At 41.0% G+C, this 12,976-nt stretch overlaps 1 protein-coding gene across 3 annotated transcripts in view; it reads left to right on the top strand.

The window, feature by feature from the left end:
- Positions 1 to 12,976, top strand: part of OSBPL1A (oxysterol binding protein like 1A) — a 146,449-nt gene that overhangs the window by 76,507 nt on the left and 56,966 nt on the right. For 2 of the 3 annotated variants that reach the window (XM_032467154.1, XM_032467152.1), the window contains one exon: positions 8,818 to 8,980. The exons of the other annotated variant lie outside the window; for it this stretch is intronic. In XM_032467154.1, the coding sequence (XP_032323045.1) occupies positions 8,818 to 8,980 (163 nt within the window). The remainder of the gene's footprint in view (positions 1 to 8,817; positions 8,981 to 12,976) is intronic. 3 annotated transcript variants of the gene reach the window in all.

Raw genomic sequence — 12,976 nt, 5'->3', positions numbered from 1 at the left:
AGTTTCAGGTGTTCGGGGCTATTCCAAATACTGAATTCCAGTCAGGAGGAAGGGGCAAAAAAATAGGATGCCCTTCCCTTTAAGGAGGTCTGGTGAATTCCTTACGACACTTCCATTCTCCTTGGCCACAACTTAGTCATGTGGCCACAGCCTTCAGAGAGACTGAGCAATAGTTTTTAAGCTGGAGAGCGGTGTAGCCAGCTAACAAATCGGGGTTCTTACTAAGGAAGGAGACCAGCTATTGAGAGGAATTAGAGATCTCAGGCCTCATTCACTCTTGGAAGTCCTGATGCAGTAGGTCTGGGCTCAAACCACACCAAACCAATCCTATAGCTGCTCCAAGTATACGCTTCATGATGGAGAACCTCAGCTCTAAGGCAGGTTTTGAACAGAATAGATGTACTAGTTCTTGGAATGAAAAACTGTTCTCCTGGAGGGCATGGGTTCAGCCAGGTTCCTGCTCCATGTAGTGAACTAGCCATTTTGCAGTGATGTCATTCCTGCCGGGGTCCAAGGGATGGTTTTAACAAATACGTTGCTGCAGTCCAGGTAACTACCTGCCCTCCCTCATTCGTCTGGTCCACCAGTCCAGTGACCCTATCAAAAAAAAAAAAAAGTGAGACCCTCTGCTTCTAAGACTCCTGATCGTGTATTCCCATCAGCAGTGTTCCTGGGTCTTACGGCTGCTGGTAATACCATGGGTTGGAAAGCTTATGGAATTTGGGGTTAAAAGGTCTTGGTTTCAGTTTTTTATTCCTCTGCTAACCTTCGGCAAGTTACTTAAACTTTATGAGCTTCAATCTGTACATGTATACGTTCCTCATAGGGCTCTTTGGAGGATTTAATGAACTAACAGTATATAAAAGTGCCTTTTAAACTGTAAAATGCTATGCATGTAGCTTATCAGTTGTAGGCACAGAAACAGTCCTATGAAAGCGGAACCAGTGTTTACACAAATGCTTATGAAGTTGTTTGGGTTTTTTTTTTTTTTTTTTTTTGCTTGATGAACTTTTACACTAAAGTTAAGTGTAGTGAGATTTTAAGAGACATTTTTGTTCAGGAGCCTGCCCTTTAATTATTACTTCATGAGTAAACTGTGAAATACTCATTAATACTGGTTAAAGAGATTCTAGTAAAGAAAAATGGTTATTTTGCATTGCTTCAGTCCCCTCTTGCCTCTGTTACTGTACACTCTAAGGGTGCAACATTGCACAGTATATTAAACATTTTAGAGAATCTAGGGGCTGGTATGACTCTGCACTACCTTTGTACATTTAGTGGTACAAGTGTAGGGATAAGCCATGTAACTGAGGAGAAATCTGTTCATGTCTGAACAGAGAGGTCCTCGGTTGCTAACAAAATCTCTCCTTGACTTCAGACTTGAGGCAAACCGAGGAGTCTGTCAGTGCACAAAAACCACTGAAGTCAGGCCAGACAGTAGCAACAGGATCAATATTAAGGAATTGGCTCATCCGGTTAGGATTCTGGGGGCCAGTCTGAAGTGAGCAGTGCAGGCGGGAGGCTGGAAATCTAGCTGTTACAGCTCAAGGCCACGCTCTGTAGGTTAGAAGAGCAGTCTAGAGACAGAAAGGTTAGTGCATCCTTTAAAAATCTCCAGTTTTCCAAACAAGCTTGTAGTATGTGTTCCCCAAACATGGTAACATTTTAGAATTTTTATTGAATAGATTTATTTGGAATTTCATTATTTCCATACAGCCAACACCGATTTTTTACATGATGTTGAAATCTATTTGTAGTGTGTTTAATGTATACCATTACATGACAATTTAACATTTGGTTCTGTAATTTACATGATGCATAAGAACCTTTTGAAATTTTTAATACTTTATACCATGATCTAGAATAATTTGAGGATTATATATTGAGGTAGTAGTGCTTTTCTGAATATAATCCTGCAAGTGCCAGCTTGCCGAATGTAAAAGGTACACAGTTATGGAAATTTAACTTTATTGCAGTTACTCCTTATGTGACTGTTAAAAATCGGTGTCAAGTGATACAACATCACAATTAAAAGAGAAAATTATTATGAGCTCTTACTTGTACCAAATTAGTTTAAATGCCAGAACCATTGAACAAGGGAGCGGAGTCCACACTATTGAATCTATTGTTCGTAATACACGGCAGAAGCAAATGGTACTTTTGTTTCCGAAGACGTATTTCTCTTTTCTGCTTTTTTTTTTTTTTTAAAGACCTGTAAAAACTCAGCCATGTTGTCATTCGTATGTAGTATTATTCTCCCATTGATTTTATTTTTACGAGAGGTTATTTTTAAATCAGTCTGGCAAAGATAACTACCAAATACTCTGGTTTTATGTTGATTTTTCCAAGTATCATCTGCCCTTGCTTTTTGAATTCCCCATTTATTTACCAAATATTTCTTAAGTGACTGTTGGGCTTTATCCTAGATATGGGAGTAAGCAAGTTATCCCCAGATTCCTCCTTTATTTAAAATGTCTGAAGATACGTTGGCTAGTTGTTGACCTACCAAATTATTAGCAGAAAGTGCAGTTTAACAAGCTCTGCTGAGGTCATTTTACTTAGAGCGTGTCAGTAAATCAGCAAGCCCTCACCTTCATTCCCAAGACAGAGCCTAAGGGCAGAATTAGGTACAGAGGCAATTCCCAGTGGGATTTCCTTTTCTGTCAGCTCAAGCCAAATTGAGGGAAATGGTAGACCCAGTAAGAAAGGGGGCATTCTTTGTTTAATGGGTCCAGGAGCAAGCCACAGTGGACTGTAAGCAGAGGGGAAATGCTGGAGCCGCTGCCTTGTTGGGTTGACCAGGTTAGCGTGAATGAGGCTTTGGGGGTCCTAAGAAATGATCTCATTTTAAATCTCAGGATGAACTTTTGAATGCTGCGTGTAATGTTAGAGAGGCTGGTAGCTTCTGACCATGTCGCATGCTGGTACCTCCAGATTGAGGACCTCTTTGTTTCCTATTGTCTACATTTCTTACATGCACTGAGACAAAATGAGTGCCTAGAAGAAAACTTAGTTAGACTTACCTGTATCAATCTGTGTACATACATGCTGGTCTTCCTTCTGCAACTAACGGTGAACTTTCAGTGTCCTTAGCAAAGGTCAGCTGTACACGTGTGGATGAGATCGCATCCTTTTTTGCAAACTCAAGAACAACATTCCAGGAATTATCTCTTACTCCTGCCTCCTTGGTTTCCTCTGCTCTTAACTACTCTTTCCCATCAGTGTAGAAACATGCTGGGTGCTCTGCCATAATACAGCCTTATTGACCCCATACCCTCTTCAGTAGTTCCCCCAATTTTCTTCTTTCCTTTTTAGCAAAACTTCTTAATGGGCTGTGCTTGCCCTTTCCAAGATTCCTTCTCCCATTTCTTTTCACCTACTGTAGTAAGCCTTTGCCTTCATGGTTCTCTCAGCACTGCACCGAACCTGCCCTTGTCAAGGTCACCATTGACCTCATCACCAAATCGAGAGGTATTTTCTTAGTTCTCATATTATTTGATTTGTCATCAGTGCTTGACAGAATCACTTGTTCCTCCTTGAAGTACTTCATTTAAGCTTCCAGATTTCCACACACTCCTGATTTCCTTCAGTCTCTCCTTTTCTTTTTTTTTTTGTTTCCTTTGCTTGTTCTTTCTCATCTCTCCCAGCAGAAGGAAATGTCAGTCCTTGGATTTCTTCCTGTTTCTGTTTCACTGTCTCTCCCGTAGCGCTTCTTTCTGGTCTTACAGCTTAAAATCCTCATCTATTTACAAATGACTTCCAGAGTTATAGCTCCAGCCTGGGCCTCTTCCCTGAACACCTGATTTGATATCTAATTGCCTACATGAGTGTCTGATGGCATCTCACACCTACCATATATGAAGCTGAGTTCCTGGTTGTCCCAGTCCCTCCTGCCATCTTCCTCGAGTTGGGTAATGACTCTGTCTTTAGTTGCTCAGGTCAAAACCTTGAAGTCATCCTTGATTTCTCATTTCTCTCACATCCCGTAGGCTGCCAGCAGGTCATTTAGGCCTACCTTCAGTGTATATCCGGAATCTGACTACTCCTCAACACCTCCGTTGCTTTTACCCATCTCTTAACCTGGATTGTTGCAGTAGCTTCTTGAAAGATCTTTTTGATTCTACGCTTGACCTTCCCCCCGGTCTCCTCTTCAGCATATCAGTCGGAGAGATTGTGTTAAAATGTAAATCAATTAATGGTAACTCCTCTTCTCAAAACCATCCAGCAGCTCCCCATGTCAGTCACTGTCAAAGCCAGCGTCCTTACCATGGTCGTCAAGCTCTGTGAAGCCCCTGTCCCCACCCACAACCTCCTTGCACAGCCTGCCTCATCTCCATTTCCTCCTGTCAGACAAATCTCCTTGGTCACTGAGGCAGATTTATGTTTAAGTAAGCGTCTTTTTTAGTCAGGGGGAAGGACTGGAAAGAAAAAAAGGCTCCAGGAACGTAAGGAAATTGATTACAGTTGAAAAGGCATTGATGGGACGGCATAGAAGAAGGGCATTCGAGGCAACAAAAACCCTGCAAGTTAATGTGTGCAGAGTTGCTTTGTAAGTCTATAAAACAAAGCTATCCAGTCATGAGGATCCATTTTCATACATGATCCTGCCTGACACATGGGATCAAATCTTACTTTTCCTGAGCTCTGGGGATGAGAGTGTGAGTCCACCTGGCTATGAACTTGGAAGTAACATTGACCGTTTGCATTTATGCGGGAGCTCCATCCTCCTCCTCCTCCCCCAAAGCAGTGCATTGGTCTTCTGTGAGCAGAGGAGCCCTTGCCAACTGTAAATGACCAGACCTACTTTCTAACAACTATGTGGCAATACAGGGAAAAGTCAGCATATTGTTGGTCCTAATCACATAAATAAGAGTCAGTGTAATTCCTTATCTGAGATAAAATTAGATGTTTTTGAATTCAAGATCTAGCCTTGCAGTCTTGACTCAATGTGTTCTTCATGATTGGAGTCATACATCCGGTGACAAAGAGGAAATGAATAAGGTTAATGCTGTTGAACTGGCCAGAGGGCAGTCAGTTGAAAGCTTCACCAGATTGATTAAGGCCAGAATGTGACCTAACCTGGAATTGGATAATTGGACCCAGTGTTCTGTGAATACTAATCATTTACTCCCACTTAATCGTGTGTCTTTGCCAGACTTAATCATTATCTGTGCCTGATTTAACCTCCATGAAACATGGGTAAATAACAGGGCACTTTACAGAATGAGAGAGCTAATAAACCGTATACGCTGGCGAGTACAAGTCTCTCTTTAAAATTCAGTTCTTTGGCCAGCATCCATTCACTGCCAGTGTGAAGAACGCTTTGGAAATGTTCGTTGTGAATTTTACCCACCAGGATGACATGAAGTACAAAGAAAGGTTGTCCTGTTGAAGTGATTCGAGGAGACTATGGAAGGGCTTGAATTTGCATTAGTCTAAATGGGCTACAGACACACAGAGCAATGTGTCTGTTAATAACACTTTGTAACTATTAAGTGTGTGGTGATTCATTCCTTAAATTTTTTCTCATAAGAAGTTTGACATTTATGTTTACTTGGTTATATGTTGATTTTTATTGTGGCAAAGTGGCTGAGAGAATAAATCTTATAAGTGGATTTGAAAAATAAAATGTCATGCATATTCTAGAAATGTTCTAATGTAATTACAAACACATGTTGGGCTCCACTGATCTTGTGAAGCAAGTTCTTTATTCCTTTAATAATAATTAGGGTAGTTGTAGTTTGAGGATTTTGTTTAAAAAGTGTCATCAGTATGCGTGTATTGGTATACATATAAACAAAGCCCTGTGCCTGGAATTGCAAAGAGGGATTGCATGAAGGTACTGTTTCTGTTACAACATAGTTTCTAAGCTAGCAAATGAGATTTTGGAGACAGACTTTAATAAGATGAAGATTTTATGAACTTGCACTCTGCATAACTTTATGAGCAGTTCTACACTAATTTCCCAATGCAGGATATCCCCTAGGTGTTTGTGAAGCACTGAGATTGTAGCTGGTTTGAAATTAGTTGTTCCAGTTGACTGTTCCAATTGATTGGTCTAATTGACCGAAAAGCATCGATGGCAGTTAAGTATGTTCTCAGATGCTTGTCTGCTGCAAGGAGCAAGCTCCTTTACTGGTGCATTTTCTGTGATACATACACCTGCTTTCTCAGCTCCATCACTTTACGTGACGGGAGATAACTGCCATTTGGTGGGAAGTTTGTGAATAAGGTACCTTCAGTGCGGAAGATCATTTTGCTTGAATCTAATACAGATGCCCTCAGATCAACTCACAGATAAAAACAAGAACTAGAACTGTAGTTAGAGCCGCATCTGCTTCCACCCTTTCACTCCTTCTCTGAAGAACAAGTGAGAACAGATGTCGAGGTGGCGGAAATGCAGTGATGCTTATTTCAGAGGGATAAAGGAGAAGGATTTGGAATACAGTTTTGTTGAGGAACTTGATATTTTGGAATCTCAATGATTCATTTTGCCACTTTTCTGAAACCTAATGAATTTAGGTCCTGAAACTTACGTATTTGTTAGCTGAAAGGGATAATTTAGTTGATTCTTCTCTGGAAAGATACAGTGTCAGCAGCACATTTGCATTTTGATATTTGACCACTAAATCAAGCTGAAGGTAGGGGTGAAAGTTTGGATCTTCCTGCAGTGGGGTTTTTGGAATCTACAGCGGTGCTGATAGATCTTTTCCATTCAAATAAAGGATCGTTTTGGACATTGTGGTGAATTTTCTAGTCCTCGTTTATAGATACATGAATTGTTTAACCCATCAAATGGAGGAAGGACAGCTTTTTTTTTTTTTTTTTTTGAAATTGACCCTAGCCATAGTAAGAGTATTTCCTTTTACGAGATAAAATTCAGATTATAGGAATATTTGCAAATATCTTGCAATTCATTAAAAGCTGTAGATGTGTAAGTTATTTTTTTCAGTTTTGTATGTGTTCTGCTCATTAGTGCTTACTAGTTACTGCTATTTCTATTTCATTATTGCAGTTCTAATAAGAATAATCTTGTTGCTGTAATAATAATAAACACTACACTAAGGTGCCTGAGGACTGAAACTATTCCTAGGATAATGAAGGTTTAACCCTATTTTTGTTATGAGCTTCTTAACATTTCAACAAAGCTGTATTTTAAGTCCTATCCGGTTTCTTGGAGTGTTCCACTCAATGCGTGGCTCTGGCATCGTGGAGGGAGATGCTGCAACCTTGTGGACCGAGGGGAGGAGACTGAGAGGGAATGCCAGGAAGTGGGAGGCGGGTTCAGCAGAGAGCATTTCGGAGCAGTGGTGAGAGAATTTGCTGACTCCAGGACCCAGAGGCAGACATTTTGACCTGGGGGAGGTTTTGGAGGTCGCCCCATCCAGTGCTTTTCAAACTGCTGGAACAGCCCCTGGCTTTGGGGCTTGAGGGAACCCCAGGGAGGGGAAGAGTCACCCTGTGCAGTTCTGCTTCGTGAAACTTCTGTTTTACCTGCTGGGATTATGTTTGAGAAATAGGTTCTGCTGCTAAAACTTAAGAAAAAAAAATTGAAGCGCGCTGAGTTGAAGCTACTGATTAAATTATTAGATAGTAGTGGAATCCCTATTTTATAGGTGAGGAAGCAAGAACAGGGACTTCTGAGGTTACACAATGTACAATGGTAGATCCCAGCTTTTCTGGCTCCTGTCTAGTGCCACGTGGGCTCTAGAAGTTGAGGGAGATTACAGAGTAACTGAGATTTGCAGAGTTCTGGTTGAAGGATAGGTGAGACTGTTCATACCAAATCTAGGACCTGCTGTTTTTTAGAAGGCTGTAGTTAACTGCAAAGGTTGAGATGCTCTTGAATTAGATAGGAAATGTAGACTGCGTCTTTGAAGGATGAAGTCTTTGCCTTCTCTAAAATTGATTTTTTTTGGTATATGTATATATTTTTTGAAATACAGTCAGTTTACAATTTGTCAATTTCTGGTGTACAACAGTACTTCATATATGTATTTGAATGTATATATATTTGTTTTCATTCTTTTTCACCATAAGTTACTACAAGATATTGAATATGGTTCCCTGTGCTATACAGCATGATCTTGTTTATCTATTCTATGTATATTAGTATCTGCAAATCTCAAACTCCCAATTTATCCCTTCCCACCCCCTTCCTCAACGGTAACCGTAAGTTTGTTTTCTGTGTCTGTGAGTCTGTTCGATTATTTTTTTAGTACATTAAATTCAAGGTAGAATATGGGGCCAAAATCAAAATACAGAATTGAAAAATGGCAGTTAAAATGTCATTATGCGGATACTTATTTCCCTTAATTTGATATACCAACTATTTTGAAAGTGAGCCGAAAATTTTTCTCTTATGCTTTGATGTGGTACAAATTTTAATGTTTACAATGGTTTTCTTTATTTTGTTCAAAAAAAACTTGCCAATGGTTTTAATTCTTTGTTCTGTTCAAAAATTGGCTTCTTAATTTCATAATGAATATTAAGTGAAATATTCTGTGTTTTAAAAGAACTTACATGATTTTCAGACTGGCTAATGTCCTTATACTAGGATCCTGATCGTTTGAGCTGAATCTGTTTGCTGGTTCTTAATCTAGTTTCATTAGCTAGAACTGTTGCGAGACAAGGCCCCACGGGGAGGACAGAGTTAGCTCAGTAATTTGGCTCATTCATCCGTGTCTGTAACACAACTGTTTTCATTCCTGATGTTGCAGTTGAACTAGATCGAAAGCAAATAATTTTCACCTCCTTTCGAGAACGTCTGTCTCCCGTCACTCTGAAGTCTTTTTTTGCTTGTCTGTTTTCTTCTAGGTGAGGAATTTTAAATTGGAACAGGAGCAAGAAAAAAACAAAATTTTGTCAGAAGCGCTGGAGACGCTAGCCACGGAACACCATGAACTAGAGCAGTCCCTGGTTAAAGGCTCCCCACCTGTCAGCATCCTTAGTGAGGAAGAGTTCTATGATGCACTGTCAGGTAATTCTGGAACCCTGACATCTGGGTTGTTGGCAATTTAAAGTTGACCATCTCAACATCACCTTGAGTTTCCTGGAGTCAACAGATGGAAATGTATTGCTGCAGCTCCCCAGCTTGGTAGTCCCCCAGACTACCTAGTTTTTGTGTGATGCTGTCAAGGCAGGAGCCTGAAACTTGGGAATGAAAGTCAGCACTGAGTCTGCCTTGATTGACAGCATGTGCTGTGCTAGGGCCGGAGTGCTGTTCCAATGGCACGAATTTGGTTTATTCCTTGATTTGAATTTGGTTTGTTCCTTGATTTGATGGCTGTTAACTACCTCCTAGTGCCGGGTGCCCTCTTCTTGAATAGACATTTGGCAGCTCCTGTCGTCTTTCTGCTTCAGTCATATTTTAACATTTATTGCTACAGTCAGCTTCTCTAGGAGGAGGAGATAAAAAGAACCATAGTTCCTAGGTTAGGATGACATTAAAATTTCATCTTGGGTGTCAGTTCAGATTGGTTTGCAATAGCTGCTGTTTTATCGACTGCTGTGTTGAGAAGGATCCCAAGGCCGAGGCCGAGTGCTGCTCTGTGTTTGCAGACAGTCACATCAGTGCAATCTCTGGCCCAGAGTCCTTCAGTGGATCCCAAGGCCGAGGCCGAGTGCTGCTCTGTGTTTGCAGACAGTCACATCAGTGCAATCTCTGGCCCAGAGTCCTTCAGTGGCTCTTCATTGCACCCAGAGTGAAATCCAGACTCCCAGATTAACGGGCTGTCAGGACTCTTGACATGACCCACGCCCTGGGTGTCTGTTCATACAGCCTCGTCCTTTGTCCCTTCACTTACAGGCTCTCGCCCACCGGCTTCCTCCAGTCCTCACGGTGCGGCAGAGACAGCAGGCTGTTAGGTGTGGAGGCAGGCGGGGAGGCCGAACCACTATGCAAAACCAGGTTTCATTTAAAGTAAATTTTTTCAGTGCTGAGTCAGACCAATAGATTAAATCAGGCCTGTTCTGATACTTAAAAGATATGAAAAAAAGATCGTTTTAAGATATTTCTCTTAAGATATATCTGAATTATTTTTACTAAATGCTTTATCTGCCTTTTGATAGTTGGTTACAACTTGGGTTACTTGCTTTAAAATTAAGTCTGTGTGACTTCCTGTTTTCCCTTTAAATTTCTTCAAATAATCAGGATCAATAAAAATCTGATACAGTGGGTGAGATGAACCTTGTTACAAGCCTACAGTGTAGTGTATTTTTTCCAGCCCCATGGGATCTCTTGATTATTTAAACTTTTCCCAGTATGCTCGAAGACTTAAGATTTCATAAAATCCCATAAAGCACATAAATTTCTTTCTCGCAATTGGGTTGAATTCCATTGTGTTACATGATTAAAAGGAGCTAAATCTAATAAAGCATCACATTTTGTCTTCATTACATGTGTATTTAAGGAATGAAATGTCTGTCTAGTGAAATTTCTGGTATTACTGCCTGTAAGTGAGCATTTCCTGGGGAAAGGGCTAAATGTTCGTGCGTGTCAAAGCAAAAGATTTAATGAGAAACTGGAGGCTAGTTCTGTGGAAAAATTCCATTCTTCCAGCAAATAAATACAGAAATATGTTGAAGGCGCCCCTTTAGGGAGGAATTCAGCAGTTCCTTCTGTGTGTTCCTACCAGCTTTCTGCCCTTTCCATTTCAACTTCCCTTGATACTACCCTCTCCTACCAAAGTTCTCAAACATCTCTAAACTGTCTCCTCTCCTGGGTAGCCTTTCCTGACTCCCCTGGGCAGAATGAATCATTTCTTCTGTGTTGCTTCCGTTTACACCTCTTTCATAGCCCTTCTGTTGCATTGTGCTTGTCTCTTGGTGATGGTAGAGACCGTATCAATTTATATCCTTGAGGTACTTAGCACAGAATCAGAGTTGCTCTCTCAGTGTTTGTTGAATGAAGGTTGTTGAACAAATGTCATTGATACTTCTGTCCTCCCTAGAAATATATTGATATTCAATAGAGAACACAAAAGAATCAGTAACCCTCGGTAATTTCATACAGTCTGCACACACCACTCTGGATGCTTTGTGAGAGGGAGGGCTGGGTGACAGGAGTGAGCTGGGATGAGATGTTATTAAAAAATTTGTTCTTGAGGAATTTACAGTCAAGTTGGAGCTATGAGACTTAGAGAGAGAGGAAATGAAAAAGTGGCTAAGGGGGAGAAAATTAAAGGTGCTTGACTTTATGAATCTCTAGTAATTTCCTAAGACATTGTTTTTGAAACGTTACCAGTTAAATAACTTCATGGCTGTTATTCTTTACTATTGGTCTGAGAGAGCAGTTTCATGAAAATTCCTCCTGCCTTTTGAATTTTAAAACTTCACGATGTATTGTTTTCCTTACTGTCTGTTCATTTTCCTTTTTAGAAACATTTTGAAATCAATTGTTCACGAAAGGCTTTCTTGCTAGGTTTTCCTCTTAATGCTATTTTGGTCAAAATGTGCATGAATAATGCATACAATCCAATAGTATAGATTGGCAAAACCCGCAGAAAGTTACATCACGAAATTGAGGCCCGTTTTAGCCTCTCTCGGCAGTTGCAAGGTTAGGCGCTCGTGTCTTTCTAAATCAAAACTTTCAGGACAGAAAGTGTAATATAACGACTTTGGTTTGTCTGGAGGAGAATAACGTAGGAAGTTATGACCCACGTGAAATAAAGTTGAAGCTGATAAATGCAAATGGTAACAGTTGAGAAAAGTAATGACATCTCTGCTGCCCGTTCACAAAAAGAAGACTTAGGGTGTGACCAAGGCGGTGAGAGTTACGCAGAAGAGCGCTGTGGCCTTTTAGTAAAAGGAGACTGTGTCCTCTGTTCTTTGTGTCCCCAAGGCTGGTGTCCCCTCCTCCAGGTTAGTTTTGAAGTGCCTCTACCTTTCTTACCTGGGCCTTTTTTTGTGAGTCTTTCCTTTCGTCTGGACCTGCTTAGTGCTTGGAGATCCCACTCACCTTTGTTTTCTTCTCGTCTTTTTCGGGGAGGGGGCAGCAATTTGCCATACTCCTTTGTTGTTGCCTTTTTTTGTTGTTGTTACATAACTTTCTGTATATTTCTTCCTTACCTTCTTGTAAACCCTGCATTTCCCTTAAGGACAGAGACCTTTTTATATGAACTTCTGTGTTTCTTCTTTTGTCCAGGACAGGACAGGTTAATTGGTTGATGTGATGTACAGCTAATTAAGTACCACCGAATATGAGTGTTCTTAAACACCTGTGTATAATATGGTACAGCATTCTGGAGAACATCTAAGTAGTGGCGCCAGCTTTTAATCTTGTTTTGCGCTGATAGCATTAAAAAAAAATTTACCTAGCGGCTTAACTTAGTGTGTGTGTTTGTTGTAGGCAAATACTAGTGAATGTAATTTATCCTTTAGGTTTGAGGTTGATCTTCTGGACCTGTCTCCATTTTCTAAAGGGTTTTTATGGACTAAATTAACATCTTCATTAAATACCTATTGTCAGACCAAGTGCATTTTGTACTGTCCTTAGCGTTGAGAGCCTTTCGTTAACCAGACGCACTGACCAAGTGACTACTGTGTGGCAGGTGTCCTTAGACTCGGCAGTACCAAGGAAGTGAGATCCAGCCTCTGAATCAGACTAGTGCAGGGAAGGATGGGTGCATCCTCCCTCCCAGGAGCAGACCCCAGAGTTGGCCTTTACAGTCTTAGACACCCCACGGCGCACCCACTAGCCTCCTGTCTTTCAATCGGTTCTCGCAGAAGCTCTGTTCCCAGCATCTCTTTGACCATCCATGACATCCGCTTCATGTTTTCGCCGTTCCTCCCTCCACACGTGTTACCAGGCTTGGGGATTGCCTGGGCTGTCACATAGTCACCCCCACCCTTCTGTCCCTGCGCTGCACTCTTCCCCCCCGTCCCAGGCCTCAAATGACCAGGTGAGGCTGCATACAAATGTCTTTCCTGTTGCTTTGGCCACGGCTGAGACCTTCAGCTGTTCCCACAAACACTT

The sequence above is a fragment of the Camelus ferus genome, chromosome 24 (genome assembly GCF_009834535.1).
Source record: "Camelus ferus isolate YT-003-E chromosome 24, BCGSAC_Cfer_1.0, whole genome shotgun sequence".
In the NCBI taxonomy this organism is placed as follows: Eukaryota; Metazoa; Chordata; class Mammalia; order Artiodactyla; family Camelidae; genus Camelus; species Camelus ferus.
The sequence above is the reverse complement of the archived record's forward strand: the minus strand, read 5'-3'. Positions and strand labels throughout refer to the sequence as shown.